Source organism: Protomyctophum parallelum, assembly GCF_964188405.1.
Source record: "Protomyctophum parallelum genome assembly, chromosome: 9".
NCBI lineage: Eukaryota > Metazoa > Chordata > Actinopteri > Myctophiformes > Myctophidae > Protomyctophum > Protomyctophum parallelum.
In genome coordinates this window covers 42,636,511-42,663,375 of record NC_139706.1, presented here as the reverse complement: position 1 = coordinate 42,663,375, position 26,865 = coordinate 42,636,511, and the positions used below count along the sequence as shown (strand labels likewise).

Genomic DNA, 26,865 nt, shown 5'->3' with positions numbered 1-26,865 from the left:
GTGTGTGTGTGTGTGTGTGTGTGTGTGTGATACTTTCAAGATTCACATTAGGGCTGCAACTACAGTTTATTTTGTTAGAGGATTATTCCATCGATTATGTTTTTGATTAATGGAATATTCAAACTCTTCTGACGATTTTTTTTAACTTTTTGCATGCCCAAAATAGGCATAGATTATTAATCATTGATTTTATTCAATCATCGATTATCTATCATTTTTTATAATCAAATAAATCCTTAGTTCAATGAACTGTTGCATCCCAACCGTCAAATTGCTTTATTTTCCTTTTTTTTATTTTGGGGGAAAAAAACAAAAGATATGTATTTTTCTTCCTTTTTTATCTTCTCTTCTGGGGGTCCCAGGCACAAAACGTGTTCAGATGGAGGTCCATGCCCAAATAAATACATATTCAATACAAAATTAAATACAAAGTCTGAAGTGAGTGGTGCAAAAAATGCAGCTTGCCATCATGCACCTGTGCACAGTGTGAAGCTCAACAGTGCCACCTGTTGGTACCCTAAACATACATACAGACAGACAGACATAGCTGGGCATTGGAGTGGCTGCACCCTATGCTTGCAACACTCAGAAGTTTGATAACCACTGAATCAGTACAAGCTCACAGCGCATAGCAAGTAGCAACACATTGAGTGAGCCTACCATAGGCCCCTGTGGGACTCCGGTCGACTGAGGTTTTAAGGTGAATGCTATACCATTGTCAACTTACATGTTTACCTTGGGCTACAGATACAGGATTTGTATGCAAGTGGTAGTGGACCGGATTAATGAATAGGTACTGTATATGTAGGATATCGTTGCTTCAGTTCAGTCAATATTTTGTGTATTTTTCATACATTTATGATCGTTACACAAAAGCATCACAAGTAGTAGATCCAGAAGTTCATTATTCTATATTGTATAACTGTAAAACGTTACTCTTGTGTCCTTTCCGTTCATCATTATAGGAAAAGAAAATTTAGAAAACATAATCATCAAGCTTCCTCAGCCCTTTGCTCATGCTCCTGTGAACTAGGGATGCACACACACACATAAATAAAATCATCGATTTGGGGCGAAGGAATTGAAAGATGTAAACCATCAAATTGATAGAAATCAAGATGCATTAAGGAAATGTCAAATTAAGCTAAGTCCCTGTTACAATGTTCCCTCATCATCATCATCCAATTTCTCAGTTACAGTCAATGTGTTTCCGTCTCTTTGACAGTCCAACAACTCCCTCTACTGGCCGTCAGAGCAATGACTGGCACAGTAGTTTTGCCTTGATTGTGTCTAAACCCCAACATTTAACTTCACTAAAGCTATGCCTAAACCTAGCCCTAGTAAACTCACAAACACGTTATCCAAACCTTAACCTCACAGAAATAATGCCTAAACATAACCTCACTCAAAACGCCGTCCACCTGGGCGAAACACCAGGAAAAGAGACTCTCCCCTCAAGCCCAACTATCTCTATCCGGACCGGACTGGAAGAGCCTCTTTCTTTGGTGTTTTGCCCGAGTGGGCCGCAAACTTATATGCCTGATCGTGCTTTTGCGGCTGCGGGCACCAAGCTCTGGAACATGCTGCCCCTCCATATTAGATTTTTTTAAATCCCTCCTCAAAATTCATCTGTTCTCCCTCGCCTTTAACTGCACCTGATTTAACTGTATATTGATTTCCTGCTCTGTTATTGTATGCTCTGTTTTATATTTTATTGTCTCTTTTTTCATTGTTTTATATTGCTATGCTCTACTGTCTTTTTTTTCTCTGTTCAGCACTTGGGTCAGCCTTGGCTGTTGTAATAAAGTTTGATTTGATTTGATTTGATTTGAAACTATTAAAACTATGCCTAAAACCTCGCAGAAACTATGCCTGCCCTAAACCTAACCTCAAAACCACGCCCACTTGGGAAAATCACTTGAAAAGAGGTTTTTGGATCTCTGCCCACTTAGTGTATTGCTTAATTTACGCTCGCTCTGTGGAAATAGCCGATCCATAGAGCACCGAAGTCCTGACGTAACTCGCTCATCCCGACCATTCCCCTGGTTCGCGGAAGTAATTTCTCTATGGAGAATAACATGGGGTGATCTTAATATCGTCTACTATAAGCGTTGTGGTCCAAAACTAAACAAGCTGTCTCGGCGTTATTGTCAGGGAGGTGTCTCTGTATCGTTTGCAACAGTCAGTCACTCATATATGATACAGTCTGCTTCTAGCGAAAATCTAACTAATTCAGCAGCAGTAACATTAGCGTTTTCTCTCAGTCAGTTGATTCTTCATATCCATATGAGTGAAGCGGCCCGGGGTGACATGTTTATTTTTCAAACACAGTTGTTATATGAGGCGATCTCAAATCGCCTCAATGGGGATTTCAATGCAACTAAACAAATACATGAACCTGGGGACAGACGCCCTCTACTGAAAGTGACGTCAGACTTCGGTGCTCTATTCCTACCTGAGAAGACAACTGCAGTTGGTTCAGAATGCTGCTGCTCGAGTACTTATTACGGTCAATTAAATTAAATATATTAGTGCAAGCACACCGACTTTATGCGAGTGTTGTAGATGTGTTATATAGATAACAGTAAAGTAATAATACCTGGCTATATCCTGAGCATTGTTGATCCGCGCTGCCTCCAGAAGTGCATCACCTGGGGAAAACAAAGCAACAGTTAGACACAAAACACACATCTTTTTATGTTCAACCTCCAGGCCCTGTATACTTTTCTATTTTACAGAATTGTTATAATTTTCAGATGTTAGAATCACATGCTTGTGTGTAGATTGTATTGCAGTTAGTTATATGATATCACACAAAATGATAAAAGTTTTAATCTGATATATGCTGGTATAATACATTTCCTCAGGGTAGATTTTAAATACATGACCCGGACACCCAAACACAAGTGTGGTTCTCAAAGTGTGGTTCAGGGACATCCAGGGGTCCGTGAGGGGGTTTGAGGGAGCCCGGCGCTAAATTATTGACCGTTACAGGTCTAATAATAACAACAACAATAATATATTACAATTTATTAACGCACTTTACATTTTCACTAATCTCAGGTGCTATCGAGTTGAAAAACAGTGCTAATACAAACGCCAATAACAATAAAGAGACAATATGACGTAATGAGGTGCATAATTACGTAGGTTTTCCCTTCATCATCAATGGTGTTTAAAAAACAAACATTGAACTAAAGACAAACATGAAACCTGTGTAAAAAAAGACTTATATAAATAGGTCTGTAACTCTGAAAGTGTGCAAAATGGAACCAAATGGACTGTAAGAGTCCCCATTACAACATAACTTATGGGGATCGATGTGGTTCTCAACCTTTTCAGGCCGTGACACCCCAAAATAACCATACCTTATACCCCGGACAAGGACTTATTATAGAATTATATAGAAGTTGAGGCATGCATTACATTTAGTTTTACGTGGTTCCAGATAAACATTGTGCAAATACTAATAGCACATCTACGAGTAGCCCCTCTCGGAACCCCCTGGGTCAGCCCAATCGATTCGTGCCGAACCGCATTGGGTTCTGACTTGTAGGGCTAATCTACGAGCTGACAACGTTGTGATCTTGTAGATTGTCTATTTTAACTATGTTGGCATCCTTCCTTTATTATTTGACAATTTGGCCAATGTTTGATCAGTAGCCTATTTGTAGTAGGCTACACTTTGTTGATAACTTGTTACTTGATGCAGTAATAGTCTTTTATTAGGTATTAACATAGTCTTAGTTAAAAGTCCTTAAATTGAATTGTCACTTTTGATACAGGCCTATACAAACAAAACTGGTGGGGGCCGGGGTTTGATTTGATCTACCTTTGTTGTCAGAGTCTTTCTTCAGGCAGAAGGCCACAGCAGCAGCAGACAGAACGCCAGCAGATGCAACTCCTCTATATCCACTCCTTCCCCTCTCTCCTCCTCCTCCTCCTCTTCCTCCTTCTGCGTCCCAGTACAGGTTGTTATTGTGCCCTCTGCTGGCCATGGCCGCCCATGAACCACGGCGGTTCTCGAGATTGGAGAGCCACCTAGGGGCCAGGTGGTGGTACTGCACCGCCGGCTGGCTTGTCATAGTGGGACGTTTGTTGTTAGCCTCTTCGGCTAAAATACCCTTTCTGGAGCCCCGGGAGGACCCGCCGGTGAGCACGGCGGCGTGGTGACGGCCCAGGTTCATCTCTGTGCGGCTCGCTGCGATAGCGTCGCCTGTGCCCGTCTGGAGGACGCGGCTGCACGGTGACAGGCTGCGCGACCTTCGCACAAACAGCCTGCCAGGAATTGAGGATAACATGGCGATTAAAGTCACCGAAAAACGCGACGGCTTGTCAAAAACCTCGACTTGTCGGTGATTCCGGGTAGTCAATAAGCACCCAGAGACCGGTTCCACTGTGTGAATGTTCCCTTTGGCGACGGTTATTCCACCGTTTTCACGATTCTGATCCCACCAGTCAAAACGACAACAACCGCAGTGGCGGAGCACAGCGTGGATGTCACTAGAATGCGCGGTGCACTGTGGGAAACGTAGTTTTCTTCCCGGCCAGCAGTTTCCTCATTGTGTCACACCTAAACAACTGCATGCCAGCATATTGAGCATCTTTTGCTTTGCTCTTTGCTGTACGGGTAACGGGCAGTCACAATGGAAACAGAGCATTTGTTAGCATGATTTACGGACGGTTTATGCATGAGTGTTTCTCAAACAGAGACACTCAAAAGTACTTTTAAAAAGAACCGGGCTGCAATTTGAAGCAGCTATAGGTCTACTATTTATTTAGAAACATACGTCTAATAGATAAATAGTGATGGACGGTGGACATCTGCTCTGTATAGTTAACTTTACACATTAAGCAGTAAGCACCCATCCATATGATCCATCCATTGTCGAAAACTGTCTTGTGCCATGGAATGTTAGGAAAGTGCACCATCTTGTGACAAAGCAGACACACTACATTATGTTGCCATCACCTTACTGACTGACAAGACTGCATATCATGCAGTTTCAACTACATTAAAATTCAGATATGTTTTATAGGCCTACACATCGTTCCCAGCCTTAATTGCGTATGGCGTAGCAGCTACTATAACATTCTCAAATCTCAATGCTAATTTCCCATTGTACATAATAGGCTATGTTTGTATGGAATTTCACACGTAGTGGTGACGTCACGTTACCGGCCGGGATCCGCGCCATGCACGTGGGGTTTGTTTTCGTTCCCGTTTGACAGCTGTTGCGTCGCACCCGTTGCTATAGCTGGTTGCTATGGTTGCGCGTGTCACCACACATCATACATACTACATATGGTCATGATGACTCATCATAAACAAATCAGAACTTACAGAGTGTGACGTGGAGGTGACGTTGCAGAATGTGGCCCCATAAAGGCATGCAGAGACTCAGGACATTATTCCACCTGTAGGAGTACAGCAGATTAATATGACTATGGATTTAACTGTAGACAGCAGCAAGAGGATGAGAGGAGGGGTGATGCGTGAGGCAGGGCAGCTGAAGAAGGAGGGTGCAGCCGTCCCGCTGCAAAAACCTAAGAAGACACGCGGCCGTGTAAAGATAGAATATGAATTAATTGAGAACACGTTAAAGCGACGCAAAACCTTCAGCAAGCGCAAAAATGGCATAATAAACAAGGTCAAACAGCTCTCCACTCTGACAGGATCCCAGGTTCTCTTGCTAGTGGCCAGTGAAACGGGACACCTCTACACATTTGCCACAGACAAGCTCCAGCCCATGTTCACTAGTGAGGCGGGCAAAGCCCTGATTCAATCCTGTCTCAAATCACCGCTGAACTCAACACCACCATCCCATGATGAGCCCACGGATGTGAGCGCCACAGCTGCTGCATGCTACCCTCACCCTCTGGACCTCACCCTCCAAGCGTCTGAGTCGGACAGCCTGGGCAACACCAATAACAAATCGAAACCATCTTTCAACAACGTGACCAGCCTACCAGGAACCACTACCACCAGCAGCAGCAGCAATGCCCAGTTCATGCTGCCCACAACCTCCACCATGGAGAGCAGCAGGCTGCAGGTACAACAACAGAGCCAGGCCCTCATCTCCTCCCTGCCCATGGAAGGACGTCACATGATGTACCCCAGTCTTCCATACACAGTGATGACATACAACATGTCCCAGGGGCCTGTGCACTTGCGAGTGTCACATGAGGAATTGATGGAATTTGCCCTGAACATGCAGCATCAGTTGGCAAGCGACAGAGAAAAGGGGGAGTCAACGAAAACACTCCAAAGTGCCCCCTCGGACTCTACTACTACTGCTGTTGTTGAAAGTCAAGCCCAGTGTCATGTGCAACAACCTTTGTGGTGATTGATTGGCTTCTTAACATGCAGATGCAAGAGAAGAACAATACAAAAGACAATACCCCCCTTTTCCTTTGGCCTGCAGGCTATTGGTGGAGATTATTAAAAAAAAAATTATTATTAAATCCTCTTAAACAAACGGTCCTTTTAAGGGCCAATTCCTCTCTTCTTGCTGTGACCTTTCCGTGGTGGAGAGGCTTGAGTGATTCAGTGATCCTAGGTAATATACTAGTGGAGGTTCAATCACCTGACAGGCTTGTTGAACCACACCGGATTGGTCACAGGTGAAGAGTCCAGACAAACAACAGCAAAGTGTCTTTCTTGAGCGGTTTTACCAATTTATTATTATCTACTGTAATACTAGACCGGTGGCCGGCTGTAGAGGACAGAGTCCGATGGATGTTGGAGAATGGAGATCAGATCCATGCCCCACTCAGCTATGCAATACCCGTTGTACCCATGTCAGTTCCACCATCTATGTCCCTTTTATGCCCATATATGGAGATTTCTGTATCTGTCTGTGTCCCTTTATTCCTATATGGAGTTCTGTGTCAGGCATGCCAAAATATGAAGTCAGAACATGCCAGCTCCATATATGGAGATATAGGGGTGATCAGGTCCAGAGCCAGGGCAGAGGATTCTGTCCTGGTTACGGACAACCGGCTATCCAACCGACTCGACACAGGGCACTGCACTCCCTGTGGTGGTGCCCGTGAAGTTGGAGATCCAGGCCTCACCCGGCTATCACGCTATGCAATACCCGTTGTACCCGTGTCAGAGTACCCGTTCCACCCATCTTGTCTGTGTACCTTTTATGCCCATATATGAAGATTTCTGTATCTCTCTGAAGTCTGTCTCTTTTTCCTATATATGGAGTTCTGTGTCAGGCTCAGGCATGCCCAAATATGAAGTGTTGCAATGTCAGAACAGTCCAGCTCCATATATGGAGATATAGGGGTGGTCCAGAGCTTGGGCAGAGGCTTTTGTGCTAGTTCTGGACAGGACAACTGGCTTAGCTTTAAATGCCAAATTAGGCTTATAAACCCTCTTATAAAGACTTTCCAAATTAACCCTCCTCTGAGTGATGTATTATCAATGCCAAATAGATATATACAGTACATGTATATATTTCACTTTTAAAAGTCCATGATTATAGTTAAAATATTTATATAACCAGAAATCAAGCCCTCTAATCATCTTGTTAAAGCAAATATGCATATAGTTCAGTCATATTGTCTCTTGAATAATTACATTACATTTGAATTGAATTCAATGAATTCCTTCATAGAGAAATATTTAGCAAATTAAAATGTACATGTTCACAAAATGTTGACCATGAACTTGATTGTGACTTTGACATTTGACCTATTCAGAAGTCAATCATCTCATGATCAACCTGCTTATCTCACCACGTTCCATGAAGTTCTGCCCATCCGTATATAAGGATATATCATATACGTTGGCTATATACAGTAGATGTATGGTAAAAATCACACCCGTGTGTGAAGTGAGGTGCGCCCTTATCATCGTACATCATCATACATCATCTCGTACTGGCCATTCAGAATGCCTGTTGCCTGTGGTTAGCTGATTTGCTCGTTTAAATATGACGTACATTTTCCCTTCAGTCTCAATGGTGTTTAATGTTTTGATGTTTAATTTACGTCATATTTAGCGGAATTTTGACCTAATTTCTCCGTTCATTGTCAATGGCAAATCTTGAGACGTGTGGGGACAAGATTTAGCGGTCATTTGACCTAATTCCCCTTTCATTGTCAATGGCAAATCTTGAGACGTGTGGGGACAAAAGCAGTATATAGGAGGGGCTAGCGCCCCTCAAAAAATGGTTATTATTGACTGAATGTTGTAAGTAGGGTGTTTTCCTGTGAAGTAAAAACTAGTAAGGTAGACTTTGGTTTATTTGGTATTACCATACTCCAACCATTCCTTTTAAAAAATTATAATCTACAATTCACATATATTCACATCATAGGCTTTGAAGAACACTTGAAAGCATTGGTGGAAAAAAATGTGATCTGGGGCAACCCAACAGCCGAATGGGTAGGACCCGTTCCACATTCCTCAGGCATGCATGGCAGCAAGTATCTAGTCGATTCCTGACTGGCCGGAACATTTGCTGCATGTCACTGTCACAGTGGTATTCAAAGCCCAGTCCAGGGACCATTATGTGCTCTTTGACGCCACTAAAATAAAAATCACACTTGTGCTCATGCAGACACACCAAAGCTGTGCATAGCCGCTCATTTTGTTTTATTAGTGTACGATTGCAGTTTACTTAAGTATAGAATGTTCCATTCAATTAAAGAATGATAACCATGAACATTTGTTCTATGAATTTGGAACCTGGTGAGTCCTGTTAATCACACTATTATCAGTAAGTCTTAAACAGGCCAGACACAATGTAATCTGAGGCATCTCCATCTATCAGGCCTGTTCCATTACTATGAATGAACCAGCAGGGAATACTTTCTCCATTCTTCACATCCTTCCTATAGTCCTTCTGCCAGCCTCTGTGGACCAAAGAGAAAGACATTATATCAACTGTATATATATATATATAAACCTGTACAGTACATTGAAACACAAACATGCACTTGTATCTGTACCAGATCTTATATGCTATATAGGATATATAGGATGAGACAATCATGTGTACCTGGTCACATTGAGCTCCTGTCCCTTCACATACATGGTGGCATCAGGTTTTTCAGGGACCTCTCCTGGACGCAGATCTCCCACCTCAAACTCAACCCCATGGTAGAACTGACCTGGAGGAGCCCACCATTGTAATTTATTTAAAAGGGAATCATTCTGGATTTCAGTTTATTCTTTTAATCTGCACTGAAACTACATTGGCAAGTTAACCCTAGTGTAGCCCATTGCACATATAATTAAGTGATTCCATGATTCCATAAATTCTAACCATTAGAGGTGCAGATAATACTGCCACATTGCAACATGAATAAGGTTGAAAAACAACTAACTACACAAACACTGTATGTCAATTATGGGCATCTTCTTCTTGTATCCTAGCCGGTGTGATTTGATGGGAAGGAGGATAGATTAGATGTTATTAATATATGTGTGATTCTGTGACTGTCCTGCTTCCCCTAGTGTGATCTGTGGTGTTCTGTACCTAGCAGGCCGTGAACAGATGGAGAGAGAAGGTGGCTGTCCAGGGTGTAGAAGCCCAGGTAGTCTTGATGGTATGGGTGGCTCTTCCAGACTCGGTGTAGCAGGACTACAAACGTCACAGAATCTTTTAGACTGACCATCAGGGTGCAGTCTTTGGTCAACAGAAGATCCATACTGCAAGGGAGGTGCAAAGGGCAGAGAGAACAAAGGTGGTGAGGAGATAGGGAGGAGAAAGGGGAGAGGGAATGTTGATGGCGACTGTAGGTCGCAGTTTACTATGAAAACCTGCATCTCCCATCAGTCAGTCCGTCAGTCACGCCTCGCTGACACGCTCCATATACTGTTTGGCCAGAATTCTGTATTGGCATCTGATGTCATCAATATTAACATATATGGGAATGTCCATAAAAGACACACTTGCAAATGAACCAAGTTGGTACAACCCATAGATCTCCATATGTAGAGCTGACTATAATCACCTGGATCTCCATATATGAAGATCACGACACTAACCTAAGCTCCATGTGGAAGACTGGATCATCACCTAGATCTGCATATATGGAGCCAGCCAGCAACTACATCTAACCTCACAGAGGTCAGATGTAGAGTGCTTCATAAATGCTTCATAAAGATCAGATGTAGAATGCTTCATAAATGCTTCATAAAGATTCATAAATCTTGTATATTCCTTCAAAGTATGCCTCTTCTGTACGAATACATAGCGATGTAGCAAGTAGCACTATAATAATATAAATAACAATAATAATTGTAATTTTAACAAAAAGAAAAAGTGAGATAGCCTGCTGGCAAATTTTTTGTATTCAATGTCATAGGCTGAGCTAGCTCAGTGCATTAAGCTCAGTGCATATTTTGATCTGAGTGAAGAAGCCGCAGCCACTCAGTTACATCATGCATGCAACATAAACTTCTACAATGGGTGTGTTCGAACTATGCTATGAGAATCTTTGATACTTGACCTGAATTTATGAATGACCAGAGAGTACCTACGTAGAGTGCGTTCCAAGCACTCTCAGAACGTATTTCTGAACGAAGCCGTCAAACTGTAGTGTAAATGTACAGTTTATGCTTAATGGTCTGTGGTAGCAAAACCCAGACATTTTAAGGAATTTGTTGTAAAAGAAAATCACACCTGTGTGAAGTGAGGGGCGCTCGTATCATCGTACAGCATCATGCATCATCTCATACTGGCCAATTAGAATGCCTGTTGCCACAAATCTACATCATATTTGGCGGCGGACATTTTACCTAAATTCTCCTTTCATTCTCAATGACATGAGACGTGTGCAGATAAGATGACGTAAATTTTCCCTTCATTGTCAATGGCATTTAATGTTGACATTTTGTGGGGACAAAAGCTCTATATACTGTAGGAGGGGCTAGTGCCAGTCAAAAATAAAAACCTGGACAGATTTTAGTGACACTCAAAAATGAGGACTTGGGTAAAGACAACATTTGGCACAGTAATTCAGCCTAAATATTTAAATATCATTAATGTGTATTGGCTTTTTTGTCATTGAGTGAGACGGTACTCTCGCAAGCTATAACTTACTTGGGTCCTTTGAGGGCAGCTTTATCTGACCACAGTAACTTAACACGTTGTCCATCTTGTAACACAGAGATGTCTTCAGTGGTCACCTCCAGTCTCACCCCGAGGGTCTTGTGAATGATGCCGAAACGTCCAAAGTAGGTGTTGATTTTTCCATCGGGTGCAACTTTTTTATCTCCAATAGTCTGACCATTGACTAAAATGCCTAAGGAAGCGAAACGATTCAGTCACTCACAAAGCACAGATTACAACTAGCACTGCACTCTGTCGAGTGCCTACTTGCTTGTTGCACACAAAAGTAGGCCATACATGACCTACTAGTGCGCAAGCAGAGCATGCAAGTACTGTCAACCACTACGAACTTTCAAAGCTCAGCCTCTCTGTAAAACATTGGAATTAAATACTAAAGTCGGGTTATAACTGGCCGTCAATGGTGATGCAATTATGATATATTTCAATATTGGTTAGCTAGCAGGTATGTATGTATATGTAAATTGTAATAAAGGTAATAAAGGTAGGTTTCAGATTATGCCAGAGTATAAACTGGCTCTCGGTGGTGACGTAATAAAGATATGTTTCAGTGTCGGGTGGATTAAAGGTAATGCCTCTATACATATGTAATTCGTAAGTTGATTAGCAGTATACTGTGGTTACTTGGGTCGTTTGATGCATATGTCCGTAGCTGCGTATAACGTAATGAAGATATGTACCAATGCCAGCGTATAACTGATGCGTATACGCATCAGTGGTTACGTAATAATGATATGTTTCAGTGTTGGGTGGATTAAAGGTAATGCCTCTATGTACAGTGTCAGTATGTAATCTGAAACCATTACCATATCAAGCACAAATTAATCATTACATCATATGCAGCCACGGACATACATGTACATCGGAGCACTGGACAAACAACATTACTTGCACGCGCAAGTAATGAAAACTATTATTATATATAATTAAAGGTTCCTCATACAAAATAACAAAATACAACACTATTCGGATGTATTGATAATATGTCCAAATCGTAAGGCTCTGACAACATGAATAATTAAACAAAAAGATCATATTTGAATCACCTGTGGTTGTGTCTCTAACCAGGTTGAAGACAGTGCCTGGTATGTCATTGATATTGAAGCACAGTGCATCATGTCTCTGTGGAAGCTCTATCATGAAATGAGGATCTCCATCCACTGAAATAACATTATAAAGGTGAGAGCTCATTTAATATTGGACACCCAGCTGCAAATATCTGAAGCTGAGTTATATGTTAGCACTTTTGGAGTATTTACCAAAATACGTTGGAGTAGAACCTGATGAATAGCTTGTCCAATGTCCATATGAACCTGGTTATACACAAAAAGGTATAAAAGGTGTAAAAATCACACTTGTGTGAAGTGAGGTGCTCCTCACTTCTTTAAACAAACATCCATAGATGTGGCTGGGGTCTTTTTTTGGGGTGCTGTTTGTTGAGCAAACATTAAAACATTTAAAGTCCATAGACTTGGCTTTCCCATGACATAATTTCTGAAAGCCAGATGTTGGAGGGGCTAGGACCCCTCAAAAATAAATACTAATGGAAGTATAAACCTAACCTTAATTATTCTATTGGGTAGGGTGAAAATGTAATGTTTTACTTTACTTTTCTTTCTGTCTTCCAATTGTCGTTGCTCTGTAGAAAATAGTGAAAATATATTAGAAGATGACAACGTATGGATTCAGGAGCTTATAACGGACACAAGACCACAGTCAAGTGTCACACTTTTTTCCTTCCCATTCCATCTGCCTTACCCTCAGTCAGCTTGTCAGCGATGAGGGAATCACTCTCGCCATCCTCAGTCTGAGGCTTGGTGACCACCATGGAGGTCAGTGGAGTGACAAAATTGTACTTCAGGGACATTTCAAGAGCCTTGGCTGTGGCATTGCCTTTTTCATCTGCAGTACCAGACTTACTGAAAAACCAAACAAACGAGACAGTTTTTTTTTTTTTTTCTACCACAATTGTTATATGAGACGATTTAAGATGACCCATGTATTCTCCATAGAGAAAAACTGACGTGAACCAGGGGATGAGCGAGTGAAGTCCAGACTTCGGTGTAAGTCTAACTACTACACTTAACACTAGTAGACTACTACTAGTATAACGCTTTACAAACACATCAACCAGTACTGGACCTATATATATTCTATATTATTTCACGCTTGTTGTGCTGCTTGGCTTCAGTGTTGCCTGTCATTCTGCACATTGCAGATTAATTTTCTTCTCACTCCACTCGGCTAGAGAACGGGTTGCCAGTGTTGCAACTGACATGTCGTGACAGAAATAAGCTAACCAACCTCCAAAAACCAGGCAAGCAACTGTGGGAAAAAAACAATCCAAGTTTTGCTGTAAATAAGCGGACTTGGCAACCCTGGAGTCGACTAGCTGGTCGTGTACATTTCATGATCGTTTAACCAGTTTGCTAAAGCAGCTGGTAAAAAACAACAGTATTCATGACAGAGTTTCAAAGTCCTGACAGAGCAGCTTGAGATGATTAAAACAGACCTCTGTTTCAGTAGCTGTTGGATGGTGATGTAGGCCCACAGACGTTCTGTGAAATCCCCAAAGATGTATTCCTTCTCCGGGTAGATAACGTTCCAATCTACAGAGGTTGCCTGGCCCTGCACTTGGAAGTCTTCTTTAGGCTAGAGAAAGAGAAGAGAGTAAACGGCTATAGCCTACCGTTCTTTTTCAGCTAAAGTAAAGACACTACAACTCCTCTGTCTCACCCCCTTGGCGAACACCTCCACCATGAAGTTATCCATGTCATTGTCACTCAGTCGTCCAGCCACCACAATCTCGGAGCCGTTGAACAGCTGAGTGAAGTGGTTGGTGGTCAGCAGATCCACTGTGTTGTCAGGGTAACGAAGGTCCACCTCTAAGAGTAGAGTACTGGCCACCTCCTCATAGAAACCCTGGGAAAAGAGTATTAACTAGAACTGCACTCTGTCAAGTGCCTACTTGCGTGTTGCACACAAGTAGGCTATAAATGGCCTACTAGTGCGCAAGCAGAGCGTGCAAGTACTGTCGACCGCTACAAACTTTCAAATCTCAGCCTCTCTGTAAAACATTGGAATTAAATAATGAAGTCGGGTTATAACTGGCTGTCAATGGTGAAGTAATTACGATATGTTTCAATATTGGTTGGGTAACAGACCAACATATGTATGTATACATGTAAGTTGTAAATTGAAAGTACTATACTGTGGTTGGCTGGCTTTTATGTGCGTATGCTCGGAGGTGTATATATACTGATGTTGAGGGTGACGTAATGAAGATATGTATCAATGCCGGGGTATAACTGGCTTTGGATGGTGACGTAATTAAAGATAGGTTTCAGATTACATACATGTATACATACAGACATTAACTTTAATCCTAATTATGTCACCATCAACAGCCAGTTATAACCCGACATGGAATCTTAATTACGTCAGTATATATACCTCCGAGTCCGAGCATACATGTGCACGTACGTGCACGTACGAGTCTATATTTAGTTACTTCATAACCATGGATAAATAAAGAATATAATGTTGGTAAACATGCTGCTAAATAACTGAACGAGCCGTCTCTGTAGTAGCGCCGTCGCTACGTATACGTGCAATACGCACTGCGAGGGGGGCAACAAAATGTGCCAAAAAGTGCCAAGCCGACCCTCATAATAACAATTTTCTCTGCGGCTCCACCACATAATAACGCATGTGTGTCTCCTCACAAACGGCAAAAGTAGCCGATCTTAATGAGATAACGCAGCGCTCTCGGCGGGAGGGGGGACGTCCCTGCACCGCGGCACTGGGGCCCAAAAATCACACTTGTGTGAAGTGAGCGGTGTCTCCAGTAAAGGCCGTCGGGACCGGGAGTCGAACCCGCGGCACACTGCCGGACTGGATTACCAGCAAAGGTGCCCAGACGGCTACACCAGCCGCCCGGGCCTGTAACTTAAAATCTTCATCTGTACAGTGTGTACTTTTGACCTTTTCTCTTTATAACCACCTCTGCGTTTCTGAGACCGTTGATCTATTAAATTCAGTCGGCAGCATCTATTTATTGCATTTGTATTAGTATAGTATGTTACCTTCTACCTGCTTAAAATGACTGACATAACTTTAATAGCTGCGTCCTATTACATACTGTATCATACCTATACCACATATCACATGCCATATCATAAATCCTATATCACACCCTCCCTTACTGCACCTGGAGTTGGGCGGTCGCATCTGAGTCCTCATAGATTCTGCGGGCCAGTCCCTTGTTTTGTTGTGCCATCACATCCAGAAAGGAGTAATCCACATGATCTCCAAATCCCAGACAGAAGAGAGACATTCCTCCGTCAATAGCTTTACGGACATTTTCTTGGATTGTTGGGATGTTCGTTTCTCCTGTATGTAAATATACGGTACATATACTGCACGTTACATATACACTATACAGTATAACTAACACAAACAAACAACATTTATAGTACAATGGTACCTTCCATCATTTAACTAATATATTAGGACATTTATCACAATACATTACAGGAGGTTAGCTCCCACATAATTATTTGCAAATATGGTATTGGTCATTAATAGCTTACATGCATTCCCAAAAGCAAAAGCGCAGAGACACAGATTCAGGAGTATATAAATTATAAACACATAATTTATAATTACAATTGCATAGTTAAATACAACATTACCAGAAATATTTGTTTCAAGGCTCACTAAATCAGTTCAATATACAGTGAATACACTAGCCTAGATACTCAGGGATGCATAGAATGTGCCCCAAGTCAGCTTTGTCACTCTTTTGCTCTTGTATTCTTTCAAATGAATTGGCCAACCCAGTGAGATTAAAAAAAAAGAACTATACAGACAAACACAAGAGACAGTTTTCTAAATGTTATAGTATTATTACACCTCCTACAATGGCAAGGCTTAAAGGTATATTCAGTGATTTCACTTAATTCAAATATCACTTATTTTTTTGTTTTGTTGTGATAATCCTCCCTACTATAGAGTGTGCTGGCCATATATGGAGTTCCTCCCTGTCCCCAGTTAACCCCTGGGGGTCAAAAAACCTTAGGTTTCGTTTTTGACTCTCTATCCTGATTGGACGAAAGGCTGGGTCCCACAGCCAAAAACGAAACCTAAGGTTTTTTGAGTGAAATCACTGAATATACCTTTAAGATACAGTATTAGTCCTTTAATTGTATTATATTTCAAAATTTTAGCTCACCTTCGTTTGGCATTCCATCAGTCATGAAGATAATCATGTCGAAACTCCTTTCTGGGAGGATGTTGTCTTGTCTGTCTTTCACCAGCATGTTTATAGCAGCCAATGCAGCATCATTAATATTGGTCACTGGAAGGGGAACACATACAGTGAACTGTGTACAGTACAATGATATTAAATCCATTTCAAAACAAGGACAAAAATAAGTATTTTCCCTTTTCCTCCCTAATGTATTTCCACACACACACTTGCACGTGCAATCTTGTCACTGCTGACCCCTACTGGTTGGTCTTCAGACTGCATGGTGTTGGAACCCGACATACTGATTCCTACACAGGATGTGCTTAGTTATTACAAGTAAGACGCGCAAACGCGTGAAGCGAACGCAGCTTGTGTGTGTGTGGTTGTGTGTGCGTGTGCGTGTGCGTGTGCGTGTGCGTGTGCGTGTGCGTGTGCGTGTGTGTGTGTGTGTGTGTGTGTGTGTGTGTGTGTGTGTGTGCTACAGCTGCGCCCTGTGTGTGTGTGTGTGCTACAGCTGCGCCCTCTGGTGGCGGGCGGGTGGTGTAACAGTGGGACAGACACACACACACACAGACACACACACAGACATTCAGCCCTTGCTGTCATAGTAAGTGGCTCACTGCGTTCGCAATAACCATTAACCACGCCCCCGGGCAAGTCAAGTACAGAACAAAGAATGTTTGTTGAAGAAGAGTCTGGGCAATTATGATTTAGTCTTACTAGAAACACTAAAAGTTTCTAAATCTTATATTTAGATTTAGTTTGTCTTAATCTAGTTACCTCTGGGGTAAGGTTACTGGAGGTCAATGGTTAGGTTTAGGTATAGTTTTACTGAGGTTATAAGGTTAGGGTTAGGTTCAGGCTGTCAATCACAGCGACTGGCCAATCACAGCGCATCCTTGCACAACCCGTGTAGGCTTTGGTATGACTCGTCACATGAAATCACCGTTAAACCTGCATGTGATGAGCTTCACTGGGAGGACGTACTAGGCCTAGACTGTAGCATGCTTTTTTTCTCTCCCAATTTAATTATGATAATTCCCAATTCCCTCTGTAGTCACTGCTACTCCTACAGTTGGTCCTCCTAGCACAGACGATGATGTCTCCTCCGAGCCATGCATGTGACATCAATCAATGCCGCTTCTTTTCTGTGGAATGCACTTCCCATTGCAGTCAGAACTGCAGCATCACTCCCAATCTTCCGCCGTAGCCTGAAAACCCACCTTTTCAGACTCCATCATGGCCCATAGCACTTACCCTAACCCCTTAGATAGCATTTCTGTTGGCTTAGATAGCATTTGACACAGACTTATAGCATGTTATGTAGACAGCACTATAATTGTATTGTATATAGTCATAGCACGCTGTAGTACATATGTATAGCATAGTAGTAAATATGTATAGTTTATATGTATAGTGTATGTATAGTTTCATTATATAGATATTCCACTGTTACTTTCTTAGCTTACGCATGTTTCATGATAAATGCTTTTATGTGATGTATTCCCATGCTTTTGTTGTTGCTTAAATGTAAGTCGCTCTGGATTAAGAGCGTCTGCTAAATGCCTAAATTGTAAATTGTAAATTGTTTTCACCTGAGAGTGTTACAGTAGGCTGTAGCACTCATGTAGGTGTTGATGTGCTATTCTTCCTAGTGCCACACTCCAAAGAACAACCTGTAGAAATCATTAGTGCAGCATCCAACTTATTCTGATGCTTACTTCCATCTGTGTCGATCGCCCTGGTGAATGTCAGGGCTTCTTCCACATTTTCCTTGCTGGCCTTAATAAGAGAACCTTTCCAGGGTTGAATCTTATCGTCAAACAGGATGATAGCAAAGTAGTCGTCCTCGTGCAGGTCCTGAAGAATGGACAGCAATGCCTCACGCGTCTGCACAAGTATAACAAGATATAGAGGTCATGCATAAACATGTAGGCCTACATAGTATAGCACACATAATGTACTGGAGACATAGTGTAGTTTTTTATTTCACCCACTCACTGTCAGTGTATCACATACTGCATGGACACTTTCTCACCTGCTTTATATTAGTTCCACTCATGGATCCACTGATGTCAATCACAAACACCACATTCTTTGGAACTCTGGGTAAGTCAGGAGGTGCAAAGAAGTGGACAAAGTATCCATTCACAATCTGAGGGGGAAAAAGACAAATCTACTGTATACTCAGAAAGCAGTGACAGAAGCGGAGGATAATAACTATGTGACTATTAATAAAATCTTTGGTCAACAGCTTCTTTGCAGCATGAGTGTCAGGAGGACATGCTTTGCATTATGTTCATTTCAGTCAAGTCAACTCTGCAACCTATAGTTTGTGAGTCTAGTTTGCAGAAAGTGGCATTTAGTAACATTTTTAATACAATCTTATTTGGTCCAATCTGTATGGTAGAGTATGATACTGATACTGTGAGCAAAGGGTGCACAGCACACCAATGCTTGTGTGGTACCATAGCCAACGGGAAAAATACTAATGATGAACATTTTTGCCAATGCCAAAACAGTTTCATTGTGGACACAGAGATGAGACCAATGTTTTGGACAGACAAACTGCCTTCTTCAGAGTATGTTTTTGATTGATTGATTGAAATATTTATTAACAGTTTGTAGAATTTACAGTACATTTTAAGCACAAACTCAATACAAAGACTGTCAACTGTGAGTGGACGACCCAATTAAGCATTACACTTGTTTACAACAGGGTCCACATTGTTCAATTCATCAAAACATTTAAAGACATACAAACATTTAGAGACATACAAATAGACATTTCTATGTAGCTAAATTCATCATATGGGAAGCAAAAAAGGGAAAAGATACAATATACAGTGAGGGAAAGTGGGGTGGGGGGGGTGGGGGGGATTCAGATTTTACAGAGGCCAGTTTCGAATTGCAGCCATCCGTAGGTGCCCTTTGAGAGCGGTTTTGAAGGAGTCAAGGGATTCACATGTCTTAATGACTGTTGGTAGGGCGTTCCACATTTTGGTGGCATAGGAGCGAAAAGAATTTAGTCCCTTGTTTGTGCCGAATCTGGGTTGTACATGGTTTGTTGCACTCCCTCTGGTGTTGTGGGTGTGGACTTCGTTTACATTAAGGAAGTATTTAGACAGGTACATGGGTATCTTGGTGGTGTATCGAATCTTGTGGACCAGACCCATTGCAAGATGCTGTACTCTGTAGACGACCCTAAGCCATCCCAGCCTGTCAAAGTGGGCAGGGGTGAGGTGGGTTCGGGGGGTGAGGCCAAGTAGGAGCCTGACCAGTTTGTTTTGGGAGGTCTGGAGCCTTGTTTTAAGGGCCTTTGAGGTGCTGTGGTACCAAGAGGTGGATGCATAGTCAAAGAAACCTTGTACGAGGGCTCCTGTTAAGGTCTTCAAGGTGTTTTTGCTGACCAGTGAGGAGATCCTGTAAAGGAATCTTGTTCTTTGATTGACTTTTTTGATTACGTTGGTGGCCATCTTATCACCGGAAAGATTGGCCTCCAGGATGGAACCTAGGTAGGTAATTTGATCTTTTCGTGTGATAATATTGTCACCCACTCTAACCAAGAAGCCATCTGCCTTGCTGAGATTACTATTTGATCCGAAGAGGATGGATTCAGTTTTTCCCAGGTGTAAGGATAGTTTGTTATCAGCGAGCCAGGTGCAGATTCTACCGAGTTCAGAGCTGAGGGTCTTTTCAACCTGCAGTTTGTTCCTGTCCGAGACCAGCAGTGCTGAGTCATCTGCGAACAGGAACAAGTTGCAGTCACAAGCTGAAGTCATGTCATTAACATATATTAGGAACAGTAAAGGCCCTAGTATGCTTCCTTGTGGGACGCCACAGCTCACTGGGAGGGGAGGGGACAGTGTTCCGTTCACCTCCACCATCTGTTCTCTCCCCTCCAGGTAGGATTGCATCCAGCTCACTGATGTGCTATCAAAACCAATAGCTTTAAGCTTGTTAACCAGTATGGAGTGGTTCACGGTGTCAAAAGCCTTTTGGAGGTCCAGCATGACCATGCCGCAGTATTTTCCAGCGTCCACCTCGTGTTTGATGTGGTCGCTCAAATAGAGGAGGCATGTGTCAGTGGAGTGGGATGTTCTGAAACCAGATTGGAACTCGTACAGCAATTTATTAGTGGCAAGATACTTTTCAACCTGTTCATAGACTATTTTTTCCATCACTTTCGAGATGGAGCTTAGAATAGAAATAGGTCGGTAGTTGCCGGGTTCTAATTTACTCCCTTTTTTGTACAAGGGGGTTACTTTGGCCAGTTTAAAATCTTGGGGGACCTGTCCCTGTTTGATGGAGAGGTTAACTATGTGGGTGATGACTGGAGCTATGGAAAAGGCTGAGTCTCTGAGAAATTTGGAGGGGATATTGTCATGGCCAGTGGCCTTGTGGGGTTGGAGGGCACTCAGTTTTTTAAGTACCTCCTCGGTTGTTACCATTGCCATTTTGAAATCATCTTTACAAACACCAAGGTTTTTGTAGAAGGCTTTGATGTGCTCTACACCAAAACGCTTGTTAATACAATATACCTCTAGAATTGGAATGGTTGTCTTCCTCCCTGCTCTTCTATTGAGACATTTATATGTCAAAGGTCATGTCTCACAGACACAGGATCTGATACAAATCTGATGTTAATGTTTTTACTTTCAAGGCATTATTTTCACTGGCCCCACTGGGCAAGTGCTTGGTGTGTTTTGGTGGCCCTGAAGGTTTAAAAAGTACATCCGGGGCACCGGTCCATTTATAGGCCTATTGTTGTGACAAGGCAATTAAGGCAACCTCATTCACACAGCACCTTTCATACCCCAGGGCAACTCTGTATGATCCACAGAACGAAAACAATTAGGCTACAATCAAGCACACAGCAGCACACTTTAAAAAGATTATAATAGATATAAGAGACATCTGACCTGAACGTCCCCTAGGCCCGTGGCCCGTTTCACATCATACTTGATGATGAAATCTCCATCAATCAGAGTTCCCTCACAGTTTGGACACTCTGGCTGGGCCCTCTGCTGCTCCAGTGTTGGTGAGAAGGAGATGTGTGCCTGAAAGACGAATACAATACATTCACTTTAGTGCAAACTTACATCTGACACGTCTAATAGAAGACAACAGCTAGAAGCACTGCTGGGTGGTCTTAGGTGTTTGGTCACATACAGGTGCTTTTTGGATGGTTGTTGCTGGAAAAAAGTATTGTAAACAGCAGGTTTCCTTCAATAAATCCATGAAACACTATAGTAATGTTTAAAAAAAATAAGGGGTTATAATTGCCTTTATTTTAATGAGTTCCCCACCTGGTCATTACTTTTTCATTCTACTGTACAAAATGCCTTGTATTTATGGATTTTTTAAAAATAATTGTTTAATTAAAACAAAGATGAACTTGAGAGATAAATGAAACGAGCTGTCCGAAGAACCTTGAGACTGAGCCATTTTTATCCCTCTACCTTTTTGTCTGTGACGGTCTTCTCCACCAGAGGGAGCAGCTCATTGGATATTGATAAGAAGGTTCCATAGGCTTCAACATATTCAATACCCTGTGGCTCATATATATCTGCCACAATCTGTGCAAAGACACGACACAAATATACACAGAGTGAGATTAGCCTTTCATTAAAGGACCACTTCAGCCATTATCAATTTATATTCATATACTTGGTCCTCTGACCTCACTAATGCTCATGTAGCATTACACGGAAGTGGAGTGGGCTGGGGGGCTACAATCAACCCCCCAGTCTTTGAAGCACGTCCTCACGCTTCTCACTTCACACCGCGGACCGCCGCACACGATGTCCCTCACGCGAGGATATCAAGCTCCACGTCCTGCCGACTACACCAGATTTTAGCATTACGCGCCCACATTACGCTCCCAATCGCCAGACGAACGCGTACTAAATTGTGGCATCTTGAGCATTGGTGACGAGTGACGACCAGTTATAAGAAGTTAAGGTTGAAAATGAGTGAAGTGCTCCTTTAAACAGTGTGTGATGTGAACATACTGCATGCATGGAGATCCACCTGAAAGTTCCGGACAAGCTGCTTGGGTTTGACCCGGGTCAGAATCTCATACTGGCCTAGTTTCCTGATAAGAAGCTCCTCATAGGTCAGAATGAATTTCACTTTGCTATTGGGAGCAATGTTTACTGACACAGTGAACTTCTCCATTTTTCTTCCAGAGGCCCTAGAACACAGACAAAACAAAAATTTGTATGTAGTTGTACCATGCGATGTGAGAGTGCGGTCTACCCAACACCCACTTGGGACTCCTGAATTGCTTCTTGCCTTTCCTGGCTGTGCCCTGAAGGCTCCCACGGTGCCATTTTGCTTGCCACTAGTTCCGGGTGCTTGACGCAGTATACCCTGCCATCCTCATCGTTCTCTCTCTGACCATGTTAGGCCCCCGTGTTAGGTTCCTTTTTTTTCTCCAAAATGTTGAGTATAGCCAATTATTTTTTACCTCCCTTTTCTCTACAATGTAGTCGTTATGCCAAATAAATCCTCCCCACACACATTTCTTTGTTGTAACCGCTGTTGTATCCTACTGACTCGAAGCCACACCAGGAGGACCAACTGTATTCCTACGGGCCGCCCCAGCCCCTAGGAATACATGCAGTGACAAAGAGGCTGGCTTCCCTCCCCCAAAGACGCTCCAATTGTGTTCGCACAGACGCATGACACGGACATGGATTTGAACCCACAACCTGGTGATCGGTAGGGACTTTTACCACTGCGCCCCCTGAGCGATGAGGACCACATTTCTGATGTGGTCCGTCCATATGACACATGTGCCATTAGTAGCATTCTTGTGTATAGTCTTTTTCGGGCCTTTCCCTATTGTGATGTGAGGGTACATGTCTGGGTCCCATACAGCAGCACTGACTAGACTGAAGCTCAAACAGCAGCCTCTTGAGATGTTCTTCCATGTCAGATTTCCATCCCATTGCAGAGCATTTCAAGTGCTCACAGAGGGCGCAAGTGCACCCTCTGTGTTAACTGTCAATACTCTTCTTCTTGGCGTTGAGCTTGAGGCCGATCATTCCTGCACTCTATTTCTACTGCCAGTATGTCCGAGACTAGAGCAATATGTCATCTGCTATAGCTATTTCACCCCTCTCCCAGTAACATGTCCTGAGACTTACCTGACAAGTCCAGCAGTCTGTCCTGATGAGACAGCTTTATCATACTGCTTCTTGGCTTTTTCCTTCTCTTTGATCTCTCCAACGTACATCTGATTATCAATTTCCCTGAAAAGCAAACAGGAGGAGTTCTCAACATGGGTTTATATCGCTAATAGATGTCATTTAAAATCCCAAAAGCAGGCATGGTCAGGGAGATACGGAAACAAACATACAGGGGTACACACACACAGTAAGATGTGATAGAGAGATGGAACTGACATGCTGAAGTTGGTGATGAAGGCGGTCTTGGGCAGGTCCACCTCAAAGAAGATTTCCTGAGAGGAGTTGGCCTTGTTCAGAGCAGTGGAGGTCATGACAGTGTGAGCGAAACGAGATGCTACGGTACAGTCCACTGTCACACTGTCCACCTCCACCTGAGAGAGAGAAGTACAGTATGTTTGATTGATTGAAATATCTATTTGCAGAATTACAGTACATTTCAAGCACAGCTCAATACAAAAACTGTTAGCTGTGGACGACACCATAAAGCATTACACTCCGGTCCACCATTTTCAATTCATCAGAACATTTAGAGACGTATATATATAATATATAAAGGAGGTAAAAAGGGAAAAAACATAGACAGTGAAGGGAAAAAGGGGTGAAGGGAAGAACCAGAATTTACAGGGGCCAGTTTAAAATTGCAGCCGTCCGTAGATGCCCTTTGAGAGCGGTTTTGAAGGAGTCAAGGGATTTGCATGTCTTAATGACTGTTGGGCGTTCCAACATTTTGGTGGCATAGGAGAGAAATGAATGTAGTCCCTTGTTTGTGCCAAATGTGTCCATTGACGTTCAGCACTGTCCACAGACACTTATTCTTTCTCAAAAACTTGATTGATTCTCACTTTCACAACTAGGAGAGTCTCTAATAGCATTTTGCTATTCCACATCTACAGTGGAGTCAGGCTAGTGTAATGACAGTATTTTAAATTTTAGGTTTTTTCATTAACAGACTGAAAAACGGGATATTGTTTCTTACCTCTATGTTGTTTGTACTTCTTTTCTGCAATAAAAAGAAGAGACACTCATCATAATAGTAATTTGATTTACTGGGATAAACATGACTTAGGTCTAACCTTTGGACTTTACCAAGTTTACATTGAGGCGATCATCTTCAATCACTTATTAAAGTGAGTACTGTAAATAATTTAGTACCATTAAAGGTATATTCAGTGATTTCACTCAAAAAACCTTAGGTTTCGTTTTTGGCTGGGACCTAAGCCTTTCATCCAATCAGGATAGAGAGCCAAAAGGTTTTTTGACCCCCAGGGGTTAACTGGGGACAGGGAGGAACTCCTTATATGGTCAGCACACTCTATAGTAGAGAGGATTATCACAACAAAACAAAAAAATAAGTGATATCTGAATTAAGTGAAATCACTGAATATACCTTTAAAATAGTATTTAGTTGTACCATTTTTCCCCCCAGACTAAACAGTGAAATTATGTTTCTAATGATAACGATGATTTATAACGATGTCAAAAGTTCAAAATGTGTAAGCAGTGCATGAGTTTCCAACTTCATGAAGTACTTATTCCAACTAAATTGGTTGCAAGGCTTTCAACAAAGTCTTCGAACTGCATGCAGGGAAAAGAAGGAGTTAATTTGCGTGTGGAAATAATTTCATTTAACTATACCTTAAGTAACCTGGTGGGATGCAGTGTCTCCTAGAATTCACAAAGAAAGCGGAATGAAAATATAGAGGGTAAATATAGAGGGTACAAACCGATGCAAGTCACTCACATACTATATTCATGCATACAAAGTGTGAAAGAGAAGAATGTAAAAAAGTAGAAGATTGATTAAGATCTATGCAGTAAAGTAAAATTAGAAGACAAACAGAGATAAGAATTTATAAAACATACAGTACAGTTAAGAGTTTTATAGTATAAGAACACAAAGCTGTGATTAGATGAGGTGTATGTATTCCAATCCAATCCACTTTATTTATAAAGCACATTTGTATACAACAGAGTTGAAACAAAGTACTGTACACAATTCTTTGTGTACAGCTACTAAATACTAACATATCAAAGAAAAAACAATACATAAGGGCAGCATAGGAAGCAGCAACTCTTAATCAGTATGTTCATGCCAAAGAGTACAAGTGAGTTTTAAGACGTGATTTAAACACAGGCAAGGTTTGAGAAGCTCTATTCAGGACGGGAACCCCTTTTGGGGTTCTTGTTCATGTACAGTATATAGCAACATAACAATTTTGTATTTCTTTAATAAATATATGTGAAGTTTTTCATAAAACTTAGGTCAGTCCTAAATGGTATAATATTGTACAGATGGCCATAGGGACGGGAAATTATAATTTTATTTATATCAATGCAATCAGCATGATAATTCTTGGTCTAAAACGTGGGTAAAGGGAAATGATAAGCTTAGGGACATACAGTATGTTCTCTGAGTTAACTATTTGGATTTTCTAATTATTAGAGTTCGTGATTCCCATTCCCATTCCCTACATGGAGCATATTGGGCCATTCAAGAGAACTAAAGGCAAAGCAGCATTGAGATTGAGAGTTTAAAAAGGAACCACAGGTTGACTGAAAACAGAGTAGGCCTACTGCATTACATGAAAAGCATTAAAATGTGTTGTGCTGTTGCATTATGAATTAAATCCATCATTATTATTATTCTTTATTGTTATTATTGTTGTTGCTGTTATGATTATGATATGTAACTACAACTACAGAATAGCAGAAAGAGAAGAGAAGCAGTGTTACCTGTATGCCAGCATCATGGCGGGAGATAACCAAAGCTCCTTGAACCTCGCTGAGAAGCCAGAGGCAGACACAGCCCCACAGCAGCACAACGCTCCTCAACCCAGACATGACTAAACTCCACTGAACACTCACTCACTGCATTGCTTAGAACAGATCCCAATGTCCCTGCCCCTGAGGAAGGAGCAAAATGTGTACGTGTTGTGTTGAAATGTTGACAAAGACCTGCATAACATGCCCCAATTGCAGTAGCATACAGGCTCGTTCGTACATACTTTTTTAATTATTATTATTGTTTGCTATTATTGTGTTTAGGAAATATACCATCCGTCCTTTTCCTTTTTTTGTTTTTCTTTCATTCTTTTATTTTAAACAATAATAATAATTTAATCACACTTAGTTTTTGCACCACGAAGACGAATTGCAGGCATACCCATATACCCACCAGGTACCCATCAGGCGTACCCATCATACCAGTGCAGGCGTACCAATCATACCGGTGCAGGCGTACCCATCATACCGGTGCAGGCGTACCCATCATACCGGTGCAGGCGTACCCATCATACTGGTACAGGCGTACCCATCATACCGGTGC

General features: G+C 42.0%; 1 protein-coding gene and 1 pseudogene across 2 annotated transcripts in view; both read right to left on the bottom strand.

The window, feature by feature from the left end:
• clpb (ClpB family mitochondrial disaggregase) overlaps positions 1–4,477 on the bottom strand; it is a 51,219-nt gene extending 46,742 nt beyond the window's left edge. Inside the window, exons 1-2 of the mRNA XM_083773437.1 lie at positions 3,833–4,477; positions 2,600–2,651 (exon numbers count right to left, since the gene is read on the bottom strand). Of these exons, the coding sequence (XP_083629563.1) occupies positions 2,600–2,651; positions 3,833–4,301 (521 nt within the window). The 5' untranslated portion in view covers positions 4,302–4,477. The remainder of the gene's footprint in view (positions 1–2,599; positions 2,652–3,832) is intronic.
• Positions 4,478–8,732: 4,255 nt separating this feature from the next.
• On the bottom strand, positions 8,733–26,381 carry LOC310864581 (inter-alpha-trypsin inhibitor heavy chain H3-like; annotated as a pseudogene). The gene is made up of 18 exons: positions 26,274–26,381; positions 23,757–23,917; positions 23,499–23,603; positions 22,378–22,540; positions 21,807–21,923; positions 21,267–21,404; positions 18,383–18,499; positions 18,066–18,234; positions 16,327–16,452; positions 15,304–15,485; positions 13,830–14,015; positions 13,606–13,745; positions 12,823–13,012; positions 12,140–12,312; positions 11,067–11,268; positions 9,498–9,670; positions 9,018–9,129; positions 8,733–8,871 (listed from the first exon to the last, which is right to left on the bottom strand). The product of its transcript is annotated as an inter-alpha-trypsin inhibitor heavy chain H3-like (transcript).
• Positions 26,382–26,865: the final 484 nt, after the last annotated feature.